This window comes from Zosterops lateralis (genome assembly GCF_965231275.1).
Source record: "Zosterops lateralis genome assembly, chromosome: 24".
NCBI classification, from domain to species: Eukaryota; Metazoa; Chordata; class Aves; order Passeriformes; family Zosteropidae; genus Zosterops; species Zosterops lateralis.
Window position 1 is genome coordinate 3,549,000 of NC_139784.1, and position 17,093 is coordinate 3,566,092.

Sequence of the window (17,093 nt, forward strand, 5' to 3'; positions counted from 1 at the left end):
GGGCTCACACTGACACAGATAGCTTTTGGAAATATTCTTTAGGAAGATATTACATGGAAAGAAATTAGCAGAGACTGAGCTTTGGTGGGTACATACAATTCTGAAGGCATTTAAACACTGGAGTAAAGGGGTAACAAGGATTCAGTGATTACCAGCTTTGTTTTGCTCTCCTGTTCTGCTTTCCAGCTGTTCTCCTGCTGCCACAGGCTGTGATGTCACTTAGGACAAGGGCTCTATTGGAGAGTAGCCACACATAGTGCTATTCCTATCTGACAAAAATAATACCAAAATCTTGGTTTAGTTCCTGGTCCTTCAGGGCTTCAAGTCCTTCACAACTTGTTCAGTTTAGTTCCTGGTCCTTCAGGACTTCAAGTCCTTCACAACTTGTTCAGTTTAGTTCTAAGCCAAAAATAAATTTACTACACGTAAATAAGCAAAATTATGCTTAGAAGAACATGTGCAATATTTGGGAGTTTGGTTTCCTGTATTTGTGAGACCATCATTAACTGCTTTGACAAAAGGAGAAAGTTAATGAAAGATAATCAGTGCCACTTATGATGATGATGATGATGATGATGATGATGATGATGATGATGATGATGATGGTTATAGAGAAAAAATAATCAGTATATTGGAGGCAAATTATTTTAAAACAGTTTCTATTAAAGAATGTGATAAGAATATACCCTGACTGGCTGAGGAGAAAAAAATCTTGTAGAAAGAAAACAGTGTGTTGTATTCCTCCATAAAAACAGAATAATTTCTGAGATGGTTGGGTGCCTGAGGTCTGGGCTGGAGGAGAGGAGGAAGGGAACTGACAGTAAGGGCACACTGTAATATGGAACACTACACATGATTTCTTTTAGACATTCCTTGGAGTATTTGGAAAGGAGAGCACTTCTGAGAATGCTGATGTCTAATTTTTGGCTGAGCAAAAGCCTAGGAAGGAAAGCACCTTACAATATATTTCAGATGCCAGGGTTTCAGGGGAGGACCATTGCAGAGAGCAGGTGAGCTGAAGCTCAGCCCCAGTACCCTGGTGCACCTGATGGCAGTGTCTGTCTGTCTGTCTGTCTATGTGTCTGTGTGTGGATAAAGGGGTGAAATGTCCCCAGGTCTTTGCTGCTGTTCATCATCCAGGGCACACCAAGGGGCAACACACCTACATCATAAATTTGGTGACACCTCTTTTCTGTACCCGATACGGGGCATTGCCAGGAGGGAATGCAAACCATTCTGAGTCTTACAGTCCTTGGGGAAAGTCAGACTGAATAATTTTTGAATCTCCTCTACAGGAAATATTTTCATGAGAAAGTCTGTGACAAGTGTGGCAGTAACACACACATGTCCCTGAACTGCTTTAAGCAAACATTTTGTTTCCAGTAGCTGTGACAAGCTCAGTGTGGTCTTAACTTTCCTAAAGGCTGAGATGTTTTCTGATTAATATATTTAGCCTAACATCATTTGCAAATCACTTAAAAGTGCATGTGGTCTTGAGACACAGAAATTATATTTTCACCACTATCATCTTGTTTTTGCAAGGAAGAATACCAGAGATGAGATTTTGAAACTTGATACATGAATACATCTTAGGGATAAATGCCCTAGACCTAAAGTCATTATTTTTCTCTTTTTGTTCATTATATCATGGCTGGAAATCAGTCTGGCCAAGTTCTTGTGTTTAAAATGGGCAAATGTCCTGTATTCAACACTTCACAGAATGTCAGCAGGAGTAGGAGCATGCAATGAACTTAAAGCAAATGCAAATGTATGTTAGGTGGTTCTTCCAAGAGTTAAAAATATGAGAAAGAGCACATCAAAAATTATCATATACAACATTCAGGCTGTTTAACCTAAAAACATATTCCAAGCAAACTATTTTTAAGAAAAAGTAAACACGACAACTTGTCATATTGAAATGAAATTCTTGCCTGTTTCTTCCAGTATATTTGTGAAACAAAATGTAGAGCTCCTTGTTTTGGAAAGGGGAGAAAAAAAGCTGCCTCAACACTGATCTTTTCCCTGCAGAGACTGCAAAGCAGAACTACTGAGCTACAGTTTCTAGATTTACTCACTTTATACAGCAAAGGGAAGAGGAATAACAACAGTAAAATGTAAAAAGTCTGAAAAACCTTTGGAAAAGGCAACAGCCAAAGTTTCAGATATGGATGGAGGCAGAAACAGGTTTTGATTACACCATTGTTAGAAATAAACTGCAGAAACGCTTGTCAGGTTGCAATTCATTGTAGTCTTGTCTATCACCATTTGTTGTCAGGCTCAAAAATTAGGTAGATATGGGAGGTTTTTGCATAGAAGTTGTAAAATATTGTCACTAACCCACCCCCACACACCCATTTTATTTCACACTGACAAAAGCTGAGATGAATGAGTTGTCTGGCCCTTCCCACTTTGTATAGTCATTGGCTGGCTTGGTTCTAAAAGGGATTTTAAAAAGGGGAATAATGTGCCTTTGCCTGGGATCTGAGACTGTCAGAGTGCTGAAAAGCTGATCTGTGAGCTGCCACCATGCAGATCTCCTGGGCTGTGTGTGCTGTCTGTGTCGTGACACAAATCACATTTCAGCCTGTGCAAGGCTGGCAGATGTTTAAAAATGATGCTACAGAAATCATTCCTGAGATCACTGAAAATACAGAAACGCCGATGGAGCCGAATTTCAGCAACAACAACACAATGAACCAGGCAAAACATGGAGGAAGACACATACAGCAAACTCCAGACCTTAACGGTAAGGAAAATATCATTATTATTGTTTTGGATCATAGCAGACAATTGGTAAAGAATACTTGTTCTCATATATGTTTGTTTATTAACACTTTTGGGTGTGGCCCAACTGCTTTAAGTGATAGGGATTTGCATCTGCTGTTGAAGAAGGATGAAAATAAACATTAGAAAGAATATATTGGAGTTTACTGATGCAAACATCATCTCTCTGTTGAACATTGCTGCTCTGCCCAGCTGCTCTCTGCAGACAGCTCCAATACATAAAACCTGTAGCAGATATTACTTAACACTTCTCTGTGTTTTGTGAGGAAGTATCACAAGTTCTCTTTCCCTCTTTAATATTAGGATGGGGGAATGAGTTGACAGTGGAGACAATAATATAAATTTGTAATATTTGGGAACATCCACACCAGTTGTGACTGGGATCACACATAAAAGTGGCACGTGGAGGTTGTGTTCAGCTAAATGAGAAGTGTGCTGTTCGCTGTCCTTTGCTAACAGACAGATCTTCAGTCAGGTTCCAGCAGCCAAAAATGCTTCAAGATACATTGTCACTGATACATTAACCAAAAGTCAACTTTAGGAGCGATGCAAGGCACCAGCCTTTTAGAGGAGAGACAGAAGATGGAAAGCTAACACCAAGCAGAGAAAGGTAGCTTTGAAAAAGTTTTCCACTGGAAAATAGGGCAAGCTTGGTCCTCCAAACACAGCATAAAGCACAGAGCAACAGAGCTACAGATCAAACCTAGAATTTCCACTTTGTGCATTGCAGATCTTATCCAGCCTCCGTTTTCTGGGCACAACTGGAAGGCAATAGTGAATTTCTGCTGCAGCTGTCATTAAGGCATTTAAAACCATAGGGTTAACAATATTTTAAAAGAAAGAAAGAAGAAAAACTAATGCTTTTGAGAATGTGACCTTAAAAGGTTCCTAAATTCCTAAGAGGAGGAGCACTCTGTTCCTCCCAGGCAGCCCCAGCAACCACCAGGTCAGAGCAGGTTGGTTTTCCTCTCACCTCTCAATACCTTCACTTTTTAACCTCTTAATACTCTGACATCAGCTGGGAACCTGTGCCACTGATACATGCATGTTTTTCAAAGTAGAAAGCACATTAACTTAAGAAATGAGACTGAAGGAGACTGGGCAGTTGTGTAAGACACACACAATGGTCTTGCAGACTTATTGTGGCATCTTTAACATATGGAATCAAAGTTATCCAAAGTGACCAGACCAGGAGTGATTTTGCACCTGCAGACTTACAGGACATAAATGCACAGATCATCTATAGAGCTGAGGCAAATGCCTGGATATTTAACTGCCTGTGCATTATGGAGGTACAATGCACCTTATTCAACACATTTATTTATTGACAGACATAATTTTCTTAGATGCTTGGGGAACATGGGAGTGTTAGACTGAAGTGCACATGGAGTTCAGTTGCCAGTATTTTTGTCACAGCTGACAATGATTGCTTAATTTCATTAATGCAGTCCTTCAAACTTTAAAAAAAATGAAATCTTGCTAACTGTACTTTGACAAATATAAATTTGAGCACTAAAAGTCTTGTTTCTGTACTTCACAGGAAAACCAAAAGTTAAAATGTCTGTACAAATACTGTTCTGTCACTAATGATTCAGGGTCAGAATTCTCTTTTGCTGAACTAAACCTTGTACACAGTGAGGAGAGTGGGGCTAACAGACACAGCCTTCTCTGGGAGCTCACCTTTGAAGGCTTCCACCACAAGTAGTGTTTCTGAGTTAAAACTGTCCTTTTGACTAAGAGAGGAACATTAATCTGTTTATCTAGATGAAGCAATGTGATAAACACTTAAAAATAAAATTTTATGTCTTCCCAACAAGCCAATTAACCAAGGATGTCATTTGGGAAAAGAGACATTTTTGGGAAAAGTTATGTTCCTACAACTGGAAAGTTTCAAAATACTTAATGCTAAGAAATCTTGTGTTTTCTAATGCTTCATTTGGCTATAGTTATCCATTGAGAAAAAGGAGAGGAAAAAATCTGTAAGGTTCCTAATAGCCAGAAGATGCCTCTAGCTTTTTGATGGGAATTCTGGGGGATGTGGAATTGACAAGAGAATAGTAAACTTGGAAAAGCTGGTGCCTGAATAGTGGGAATCCCTTAGTGCTGTTGTTACCTGTGATTTCTTAACCTGGAACACATTATGCAAGCTAAAAGTCACTTAAGGAACACTTTTTTTGTTGCAAAAGAATTTAAATCTGGAGTCAACATCTGAATGTTAAACTAGAGCAGTGGGGGAAGGTGTTGCCCACAGGTAAATGAGGCCAGGAGAATATTGTCAAAATTTCCCAGCTGCTGCTGGGGTTGGACTCCAGAAGCTCCATTTTCCCCTGTACAACACTGACATGAAATGTACCTGGTGGATTTTATTCACCAATTTGTTATTCAAGGGTCTTACAACTGGAGTAGCTGAGTAGTCAGGAGCTCCATGAATGAGCCTTTGGAGATATTTCCCCTGAAAAATCTGCTCTTCAAGACATTGAGCTTGTATCTAGCTCAGAGAGAGAGAGAGATCTGCTACAGGAACTGTCGTGGTTTGACACTGGCCCAACACCAGGCACCCACAAAAGCCACAGCTGGGCAGAGGAGAGAAAAATTAACACAAAAAATCGGTCAGATTATATCACTTATGGTCTGACAAGAGAATGAAATAAACTGAGCTGGAAGTAGCTGTTTTTTCTTCTGCCTTATCTCAACTCATAAACCTCTAAGGGTTTATGAGTTGAGATAAGGCAAGAGAAAAACACTCCAAGGGCAAAACAAGCTTAGCTTGGAGGTACAAGTGACTTTGTTACTAACAAGATCAGAGGAGGATAATGAGAGGTAAAACATGCCCTTAAAAACACCAGTGACTTTATTGTTAATAAAATCAGAGGAGGATAAAAAAAGCCCCTAAAACCACCTTTATTCCCCCAACCCGTTCCTCCTTCCCACCAATAGCCCAGGGAGACAGGGCAGGGGGGGTTTGGTGGGTGTTTTCTCCGAGCCGGCAGGGAAAGGCGGCTGGAATTCAGGAATAAACAGGAATTCTCTGTCCCCTGTGTGCAGATGCCGGCGAGTTCAGCTGCCGGGAGATGCGCACCACTCGGTACCTGACGGACGGGCCGTGCCGCAGCCTGAAGCCGGTGAAGGAGCTGCTGTGCTCGGGCCAGTGCGAGCCCTCGCACCTCCTGCCCAACTCCATCGGCAGGGGCAAGTGGTGGCGGCAGAACGCGCTGGATTTCCGCTGCATCCCCGCGCACACCCGCACCCAGCGCGTCCTCATGGCCTGTCCCCACCAGGAGACTCGGACTTACAAATTCCGAGCGGCCACGTCCTGCAAGTGCAAGCGCTACACTCGCTACCACAACCAGTCCGAGCTCAAGGACTTCGGCAAGGAGAGTGCCCGGCCCCAGAAGAACAAGAAGCCGCATCTCTCCCGAGCCAGGAGCGCCAAGTCCAACCAGCACGAGCTGGAAAACGCTTATTAGAAGGTGGCTCTGGGTGACACAGACTGGCAGCTCTGGATGTTTTGTGAACCATCAAAAAAAGGCACTCAGAGGCCACAGCAATGATGTTCTGACTGCAGTAGGTTCCAATTCCTTCTGCTAAGCTGGGTCAAAGGCTCACATAGGCAAAAATCGATCAGATTATAGCACTTATGGTCTGATAAGAGAATGAGAGAAAGGGAGCTGGAGGTGGCTGGAGGAACCCCTTGGAGGCCCAGGCGAGTTTGTGTGTCCTGCACGAGTAGGAGGCAGAGGGAAGTGAAGCTGTTGTGGTGACAATCACGCTTTGCTAGAAATCATTCCACTCACTTCATGTGAAAAGAACACTGAGGTCCCTTTCCCAGGCAATGATGCAGGACAAGCAATTAGGGAAGCACCAGGAGAGTTAGCACTCTCTGAGGGAGCCACAGAAAGTTTAGGGTATCAGGGATTTCAAGATATGGTGAATGAAGTCAAACTGTTGGAAAATTAACACTCTATCAGATGTTCTCATGCACCAGGTGTTTCCTCTCAAACACAGAAATCAAAATACGACACTCGTGTTCTCCAAACAGAAGTGAAAGTGTGACAAATCTATTTCATACTTTTAATTAAAAGATTATGGGGTCGACAAATTCAAAACTGAGATTTGGCAACTAAAACCATATTGATTTAGGAACAGTGATTTGGTTTAGGGACAATTCAACAAACTCTCCTAAGTGGAGCAGATTTATGAAAAAGATGCTCCTCGCAAACCAGATAACCTCACTGATGTTTGTCCTGTAAACAGCTGACATCATAATAGTTTAACATAGAAGATACTGATTATTCCTTATTTCCTAGAACATGTTTGACTTTAATATCAGCTTAGATATGTCCATTTACATTTTCTCTTCTGTAGAGTTTGGATTATCTGGCCACACACTCTGTAGCACTAAAACCAAGCTCTGGGAGTAAGGTGGTGGTTCTGCATTAAAAGTGAGCCTCTGCTAAGTCATGAATTCCTCTAGGAAAGTCTTTAGGATATGCAGCTTTGATAAGTCTTTCATTTGGCAGCAACTTTCCTTTACTTTAGCTTCTCAACACTCAGACTAATGTTTGTGTTTTTACATTAAAGAATATTGTTAGAAAGTGAATTGTCACATATTTTATACATTCTGTAGAATTTATGCTGAAATAATATAAACTGTGGAAATTTGCAATGTTGATAGATTTTTCAGTTATTTTATGTGGGACCAGAACCTAGAGAGAAAAGGTATCATTTCAGAGAGTGAATTACGTATTTATTTTTTTTCCCAGAAATTATTTATGCAATGTTTTACTTTGTAGAGAATGAGAAGTAATACTGCTTTAAAAATAGTGGTCTGTTATTTTTAATTTTAAATACATTGTTAATAAAGTAGAAACAATGATTAATTATAGAAAGTCTCATTGATTTTCAGCTACAGTATAAGGCTGATTTCCTGCAAAGCCAGGGATTTACAGAACTGTCAGAGTGCCAAGTCCAATCTCTGTGGTCTAAAGTGTCAAGATCCTTAATTCCAACAACCTACAAATCCCTAAAAAAACTCCATCCTGGAAGTCGTTGCTCTGGTACAGGATGTTCCTCATGGAAAAGGTCTTCCTGGGCAGATAAGTAGCTCAGAATTATTTCCCTATTCTCATTTCTGCTTCCCCTGGGCATTTCCTGATTTGTATGTTCACAGCCAGATAAAGCCACCAAAGCAAACAATAAATCTGTGAACTGTCAGTCAAGAGCTCTTGACTGAAATCTGATTGCTTCAGATTTCTTTTACTGAAAAAAAAAAAAAAAAAAAAAAAAAAAAAAAAAAAAAAAAAAAGTGTGAAACCCCCCTTGCAAGTGCTGCCAAGCAACAGTTAAAACTTTTTACAGTTTGGTATTGTAGACCTATGCTCAATTTCATTTAGTCTTTAAGAAACATTTTCCAATAAAGTCAGAAAAAACTGAGCTTGGGCTGCACAGAGCATGCAGGTCTTTCAATGCAGATGTAAAGATAAGCAGCTTTTTGAAGACAACCAGTATATAAGCTGTCCTTTCCTTATTATGAAGTGATATATCATATAAAAACCCAAAATAAACCATTGTCACAACTGCAGCAACATTTTCCAGACTTATCTTTGACATCGTGAATTTGACACTTGGGGCTTCATTTTCAGAATTCAGTCTGAGCACCTGCAGGCACTGCTGAAGGGAGAAAAGCAGTTCAGTTCTCTGGAAAGCTGTTCCACAGTCTCTCAGGCATGTAAAGTCAATGAAATATTGGGTTTTAAATACTGGTTGTGATTAGCCAGTGAAAGAGACTTGCTCCACTTCATCTCAGACTTCATCCAGGGTTTCTGGCAATTCAGAAGCAGCAGGCCTGCTTTGGGGGAACCAGTAATGTCTGTCTCCCAAATATTTCACCTATAACAGGTCCTCTTACCCCAAAAAACCTTGTCCCATACAGTTCTTGTCTACCAAAACTGCCAACGTTTCCTGCTGTTAAACTGCCTCTCAGAACTTTGCATTTTTCTGATTCACAATGTAAGGATTCATTCTTTGCAAATTATAAAAGCTTTTACAAGAATCCCAGTGGGTGAAGAGTCCCGGGGCACTTTTACTGCTCCATTTCCTCTCAACACCCATCATAAGTGACTTCTTATTGGTTTCACCAATGAGGTTAAAGGGGGATGAGATGAGCAGTCTGCAGATATGATTGGTCCTCTGTAATCTTACTCCTGAAAGAGTCACCTCCAACCACCACTTCTGCAATTTATGTTATCAGCAGAGGAATAGGAAATAGTGTTTTGCTAACAGCTGGAAAAATCACAATATAGGATGTTCCAGAGTTAGACTGCCACATTCTCCTCCACCCCCACATCCATGTTGGCTCTTTTCAGACAGAGAATTTGGGATTGTTTATTCATTTATTTCTTTATTTTTGCAATCACCCCCTCTATTTTTTTAATCTCTAATAGAGGTGTGCATAATCTGAGAGGACATAGCATCCCTAACTGTGGGTTTGAGAAAGTGTCTGTAGGAAATTTGAGTTTCTCTTTTACACAAAATTAAATACTTGCAGTTCTTTTCAAAGAATGGGCAGTGACCTGCTGTGTGCTCCTTCTACCAAAGCATGACATAGTTTTTCTTCGACATCATAAACTCTTCTAATAAGAGTGAATGTCTTCATTGTCATTTTTGCAATAAAACAGCACAACTATGCATTGTTTGTGTGTTGTGACGTAAAAGTAGTAACAGGTCACTGCTTTTACCTTCCTTTGGCTGGAGCCAGCTGCCTGTGAGAACTGAACAATGCCAAAATAGGCAACCCTCAGAAAAGCAATCAAGTCACTTTTTTCAGACAGAATTCATGATTTCTCCAAATCTGCTTTTCCCCCTCATTTTTATTTCCAATGATTCGTGTAGACTGTGGCACATTCTCTACAATACACTCACCAGCTTAAAATAGTCACTGACTTCATTTATTTTTCTGGCAAAAATACAATTCTGCTATTTTTCAGTGAAAAATAAACCTACCAGCAGAAGAAGGATCCTGCTGGTGTCCACAAGGCCCCAGAGATTTTGCACAAGGTTCATCTTTTTAATTAGAAATTGCACAATAAAGAGCATAACTTTATCCAGTGAGGCCCTAGGCCCAGGAAACACATCACATGTGTGGCTGAGAAAGTCAGCAACGTGAAATACGGAAGGGATAAACATGTATTTTTTTAGCCATATGACATCAACTTATAATTAGCTTGTTTCACTCAAATTAGTGCAGCATATGGGCACACAGAACAACTTTTCTATAATAAACAGCCTTGAAAGCCCTAAATTATCATATAACATATTTATATGCAGCTGGAGTTTGGATTGAACATGCTGTGCAGCTGTAACCTGAAATTTGATAAACTGGAACTCCTCTTGACGGGCCAGTAATGGAAGTGCACTTCTAAAATAACTCAGCATTTAAAATAAAGGCAGCACAAACTGCAGAACTTGCAGCACATGCAGCCAATGTCATTTAGTTACATTAAAACAGTGCAGTTATTATTATTCACCAAAGTGAATTTTACTCTGGGTAAAGTATAACAAACACAGAGTCTCAAGGCCAAAGGGAGGAAGTAATGCTGATTTTCTGTCTCTGTTAACTATTGCTGATGTTGTGTCCTGAACTGGTTATTTCTTTCAATCCTAAAAGCTTTCACTGTTCTTCTGTGAGAGCAAGTTCTTACTGTAAAAAGAGGATAATGAAACTAATCACTAAAACCTGAACAGAGGTAAAACTCATCAGTACATGCCCTGCTAATTCTGAAGTAAAAAACAATCACAAAAGGAACCTTTAAAACACCTCACCTTTGCCACATCACACTGTACGGATAAACCAAACACTTCCAGGGATGGGGCAGCCAGAGTTTCTCTGGACAACCTCCACAGTAAAAAATTTCATCACCCTCACAGTAAAGAATTTCTTCCTAAAATCTAACCCTCTTCCACTTTAAAACCATTTCCCCTCAGTCCATCCCCAGACTCCCTGAAGCAGAGGCCTGTCCATGTTTCCTGTAGCCCATATTTAGGTGTTGGAAATCTGCTCTAAGTTCTTCTGGAGCCATAAACATCCATTTTAGCCCTCCTAGGTGAGGCTGTGTGTGATCTGAATGATCTGAATTTTTTTTTTTTTTTTTTTTTTTTTTTTTTTCCCATATTGGTCAGTTAGATTACAGCTGATACCAGTGGGCCTGTCATGACACTTGGGAACTCTCACTTTACATGGAAATTGTGAATTTTCTTATGAACTTGAGAACACATTAGTCTGTTCTTGGTGTCCAGAAGGGTAACACATCATTTTCATCTCAGTCAAGGACGTGGGGCTACTCCCCTTTGAGTCCTGAGTCCCAAATCCTTGACTGAGTTACAAATCCAAAGTGATGCATCTCCCACATCAGGCTGGGGCATTAACCCCAAGGCTCAAGCTTTCTAGTTCATGGCTTTCCAGGCAAATTAAATGTACTCTCAAACCAACAATAGGGTATTTATTTCATGGTTATCAAGCCCCTAAATTAAATAGACAACATTATCACTCCACCAACAATTTAATGCTTTCAGCATGAGGTTATTTCAATTAAGAAAACAGCTCAGCTCTGGCTAAATAAATAAGTGATGTCACTCTTCATTCAGACCTCCAGATTCTTTGGTGTAAAAACTTCCCTAAGGAGAGCTTTTGGGACACGGTGGCTCCTCTGAGACTATTTACATCTCTCAATTTCTCTAATCTCTTCTTCCTTCCTTCCTCCTGTCTATTTCCTTCCCTTTCACTATAAACTGGCCAGTATTTAACTCTAATGCTTCCAGCCTGCCCAACATGCTTTTAGAATTGGGTGGTTGTTGGTTTGTTGTTTTGTTGGGGTTTTTTTATAACCAGAAATAAGGCTTAATTTAAGGTAATTACTTTCCCATTTGGAGAGCTTTGCTATTTGCAGGGCCTTATTTTTTTTCCCTAGTCAAATTAGCAGGAGAAGTTAGTTTTAAGAGTGATAGTTTTCTCCTAAAATTGTTCTTCAGATTAAGGGTAGCGCTCAAAACCAGAAACTTCTCACTCCTGTTGAATTTCTGCATGTCTAGAAACAAAAGTAGTGCTATCAGGAAATTATTGAGGGGAGGAAGAGGACAAACAATGGCATAGACTTCCAGTGAAAATATGTGTGCATTTAAGCCTGATCACCAATTAGTATGGTTTCCAAATAAATTAATCTTAAAATCAGAGGTGTCCGGAGTCCTAGGAGTCAAAAATGGGCCCATTGGAAAAGATACTTTTCTCTAGAACTGTTTTTTTTTTCAGTAACATCTCTAATAATGGCATTGAGAACTCACAATCAGTCATAAGGATTGGCAGGGGAACAACAGGACTTTGTGGAATGAAACGTGTTTAAAAATGCAAATATTCAATGAAACATTGTCCACTGATAGGAGTAAGTGAAGAAAACTGGCCTAATTTCAGAATCCAAGCATCATCCCCTCAGACAGATCCCTTTCCTCTATCTGGAGTGCTGTCTGTCTAACCTGGAAGGATTTTAACTGTTTTTTCATTATTTGGGGGGTTTGGAACCTCAAAGGGGCCATTGGATGTGTGCAACTGGTTTGTAGCACAGTCTGAGCTGGCAGTTTGCTTATGAGCAATGACTCAGCCCACATCCAATTTACTTTTAAGCTGCACAGCCCTCAAATCTATAATTCTGGTTTGGTCAGCAGTGAAATCACCCTGTATTTACTGAAAAACACCACTATTATTCTGGAGTATGTGTTACATATAGACATGCCAAAGGACCTTGAATTTACTTGTATTTCTCTGCAAACAGTGGAAATATAATTTCTAATATATATTTAGAGTGCAGATAGAATGACACAGGCCAAAGGATATTCATGCAAGCATTTTTTTATGGGTGGTCTTTAGGGAAATAACAGTTATGGTCAAACTTATTTGGACCTGGCTCTTCAGGGAGACCTCACACATAAGTCTGGTGAAAGGCTGGTCCAGAAAACTTTTTTTAAAAAAATAAAAAAACCCACCCCAAAAAATCATAAGTAAGAAGAAAGTATTGCCCAAGAGATAACTGCAACTGATATGAGTTTCTGTGGAGCTGTACTGATTTTTGATATCTGGCTCCTAAGACAGTATTTAAAGGACCATCACCCAGATTGCATTAATGCAGTTTAAAAAAAGATCTTCTACGTATCAAAGGCCAAAAAAGCCATAATAATCAGCCAGAATAAACACATTTAGCAGTAATAACAGAAGGATTCTTCACATCTGCAGCCCATGGCAATTTAAAATTAGGTAATTTTCAAAAATTTCACTCTGAGTTACTGAGTAAATAGGCATACTGAGCTCCAAGTAGCACATACATAAAGAATATAGATGTGAAAGAAATAAATGGAAGTAGAATAGGATAATACATTGCAATTGTGTGGCAATGTATTTGTTAAGGAAGAAAAGCAGCTGGAATATTGGCAAGGCAATTCAGAAAAGTTTAAATGGATTTGAGTTACTAAGTCCATTTTGTTTGACTGACCAAAGCCTTGAGTCCTGTGCATGCTTGGTGTTTTGTGTCCTAAATTACAATATCTGGCAAGAAAAAAATTGGGGTTTGTCTTTGATCCTCAGTTAAAGCAGACTGAGAAAATCCCTTCATAATTGGTTAATAGTTCATGGGGCTAAAACTGTTGTTGTAGCACAATCTGTGGGAACAACACAGGAGAAACATTTCCTGCAGAAAGAATGCTGAAGTTTAATTACTACACATCACACGAGGGAGAATTTCAATTTTTAGGGCCCTGTGTTCAGGCAGTTACTAGGTAGCCAGCTTGTAGTGGAATATTGATGCTTTAGACTAATCTCTGCTGTGCCAGAGAACAGTGGAGGGGCCTCATTCTCATGATGGGGTAGGAGGAATGCTACACATTTCTTAGGTCTTATCATCATGTACATTGCTATGGAAGGCAGTTTAATTAATAACTGTCGACATCTTGTCATTTATCATCACCCAAACAGGAGGTAAGGACCCTTCCATGTGCGTGCTGTACAAATAAATTAGTCTCCCCCAGTCTCACGGGTTTGCTGCTGTCACTCACTCATGTTGTCCTTCCTGCAGTTCAAAGAATTGCATCTTATCTTGCTCCCAGGACTGGGCAGCTATTTGTGTCCTGTAAAACAAAAGCACATGCAAACCTGTGGACAATCAACCAGCAATATTGCTGGGGAGAATTAAATTCTTGACTTCACCAAAAAACATTTACCACTAGATTTTAAGTGTACAACAAGGAAGAATGTTTCATGAGCAAAGAAATTCAGAAACACCACAATGATGTGCTTTTTCACTGACTTCAAATGTCATCAGAGGAATATCTTATTTTCATATCACGAAGGTCAATACTAACTAGTTCAGTGTAAGTAAATTGCTCATCTTTCTTTGGAATCCCATGCAGCACATAGGAACACCCAGAATGGCTCTGGGTACTGGACAAGATTTTGTTTCCAACAGTCAAGCTTAAAAAACTTTCCCTCTGTGAATGCTTTGATTCTTAATAGCAATTTGCAGGAAAAAATAATTCCAACTGAGAGAGGTAGTGTGATAGACACACTTCCAAACACAATCCATTTTTGGTAAGCAAAAATAAAAAGTTTATTAGATGTACTCTATTGTCAGGGACACAGCATGGCAGGGACTGCACACAGGGAAACAGGAGCCCCACAAATGTTGATGTTTAAGTTTAAAATAACCCCAAACTGAACTCCATTTACTCTGTACAACACACCGAATTGTGAGAAGCTTTCATGTTAATTTGTGATTGCAGACAGAGCTCCCTGTGCCTGCCCAAGACAAATGATGGAGCATCTCTGTTTTCACTCTGCAGGCACCTCTGGCTGACGGATGGAGCTGCCTCAGCCGTGGCTCCTGAAGGGCAGCAGGAACTGAGGGATTCCTGCAGGGACTGCCAGAACCTCCCAGGCAGAACCTCCCAGGCAGAACAAGGGTGCTGGCTGCCTTTAAAGAATCATATTAAGCTGCAACTCTCTAAGGTATTTGTTAAAGCCACCAGCATGATTCAGGCCACACTTTCATCAGGAAAAGAGTTAAGAAAATCGTGGCCTATGGCAGTGTGAGCCTATCAGGTATCCCAGCTCTGTCCTTTAGACTGGCCCTACGTGCAGGAGAGCTTCTGCAGCACTGGGAAATGTCTCTTTCAAACTACACACCAAAATTTCATGAAGAGAAGACATGCTCAAACACCAGTACACAGATAAGTGCAAACGAGAAAATCGTGCACCAGAGCTTGTGAGATCCTCTTGTCTAAAATGTCACAGGGACAAAAAGCAACAGGCATGAGATGGACCAAAGGAAAAAGACCTTAAGCAGAAGCCCATGGCAGACCTAAGGCTCAGGTGTCAAAGAACTGAACAGTGAGTGCATTTTAATAATGTGAGATGTGGTAATTCTGGTCCCTTCTGGCTGCAGTAAATTGCCCTGTTTGGCTGGAGCCAAGCTGAAATAGCACGTTGGGCATGCATCAGGAAATTACCTCAGAATATACAGAGCCTCAGCCTCTAGGTGATAAGTAAGGGCCCAACAAATTAATCTCATCATCTGCATTCATCTTTGGATGCTGCTCTGTGCCAGGCCACAGTGTGTGGGCTGGAGCCTATTTTTTTTCATTTGTCTAACTTAAATTGGTAGTTTGAGTTACTATGATACAAATGTTCTATTCTGTGCTGTCTGCACGGTGGATTGTTCGTACTGAAATAGGAAGAATTATCATGTCATATTTTACAGACATGTGGACAAATGATTATGAGCCTTCTTTTGTCAACATAGCTTGAATTATACATTATATAAGTCTGGTGAAGGGAATTTATGGACATCCTTGCTCTATTTTCCTTTAATGGGAAGTATTTTTATTAATAATTGTAACTTATTTATTATTCATTCAGCCATTCAGAATCCACTCACTTCTACAGTCTATCTCTGAATTGCATTCCTCCCTGTATTATTAAGGCCTTTCAAAATGAAAAATCACATCTAAGTGAAATGGAAAAAAAGAGTTGCCTTAGATTCATGATTGAAACTTTTCTTATCAAAAAAATTTGTAAAAAAGGAAAAAAACCCAAATTTCTTCACAATACTTTATAGAGAACAATCCTCCCTCCATTTCAAAGAAATAAATTTCTTTTTTCAAAATATGCCAGTAAATTTTCTCTCCTCTGAATGTTTCAGCAGCAGAAAGAACAGAATCATTCCAACTCTCCCTTTTTTTCCCTGACAGCCACAGTGACTCTATTGCAGACATAAGGAAGACAGGCAAACTTTTCTTTTGCCTCTATTCTGTCTTTCTTGTGCTCATTTCAGAGATAGCAAATGGAGGATTTGGGTGTTTTCTCCAAATTTATTATTTATTCTAAAAACTGGATGCTTTAAGGTACAGGACGACCAATTTGTGTGCAGAGTTTTTAGACTCTTCAATAAATTTATGAATATGTGCTCAAGACACAAAGACCCCACAGATTACTGTGAGAAATAATCCCCTTACTGCAATATCAGTCCTTAATTATTAATTTCTAATCTTTGGCAAATGATAAAAATCATGGCAATAACCAGAGAAGAATATATGTAATATAACTGATTTTCCAGCTCCTTTTCTTCATTCTGAAAACAGTAGCTAACAATGTATTTAGTAACTCATCCCTGAATGGTGTTACACATGATAGATGTACCAAAAGTTATTTTTCTGTTTGTCTCTACCTTCTAGAAAAGGGGAAGTTATTCCTCTTGGATGAAATCTAAGGCATGCACAGATGGGAGTACAAGTGGTTTTTACTGGTACAAACATGAATATTTCTATTGTAAGACTCTATTAGTTTGGTTTCTTCTACCCTTAATATTTGGTAACAGATTTTTACTCCACAAAACCATTGAATCAAATGCCTCTCAAATAAGAACACCGTGCTGGTATCAGCCCATGGAAAGAGGCTTCCAGGCAAAAGGCTGTGGCAGATGACACACAAGAAAGAAAGGGGTTTTCTTGTGCCAGTGGGTTTTGTTGCAGGAGAGACAGTTTGTGGAAGGATTCTCTCTAAAACATCCCTCAATCCCTCACTCAATTCTATTACAATTCCTCAATTCTTACTACAGTAGGAGTTATCTGCCTTCCAAACTGAGCTGGAGTCCTTAGATGTGCTGACTGCCATGGGAGAAACAGCAGCAGAGAGCAAACTGCATAAAAGGAAGACCCTGTGCAGCATTAACTCTGCTGGAAGCCTAGGAGATTGGGAAATATATCGTTACCTATCA

At 39.9% G+C, this 17,093-nt stretch overlaps 1 protein-coding gene across 1 annotated transcript; it reads left to right on the forward strand.

Moving 5' to 3' along the window:
• The first annotated feature begins 2,506 nt into the window (after positions 1-2,506).
• On the forward strand, positions 2,507-8,178 carry SOST (sclerostin). Its single transcript, XM_083877721.1, has 2 exons — positions 2,507-2,746; positions 5,830-8,178. Exons 1-2 carry the CDS (start codon positions 2,527-2,529, stop codon positions 6,249-6,251), a joined length of 642 nt encoding a protein of 213 aa, XP_083733847.1. The 5' UTR covers positions 2,507-2,526; the 3' UTR covers positions 6,252-8,178.
• The last annotated feature ends 8,915 nt before the right edge of the window (positions 8,179-17,093 follow it).

Excerpts from the sequence above, each read along its gene's own strand:
- SOST (XM_083877721.1), top strand. The coding sequence starts at position 2,527 with ATGCAGATCTCCTGGGCTGTGTGTGCTGTCTGTGTCGTGACACAAATC. Across the intron at positions 2,747-5,829 it reads GCAAACTCCAGACCTTAACG|ATGCCGGCGAGTTCAGCTGC; the intron begins GTAAGGAAAATA and ends CCCTGTGTGCAG.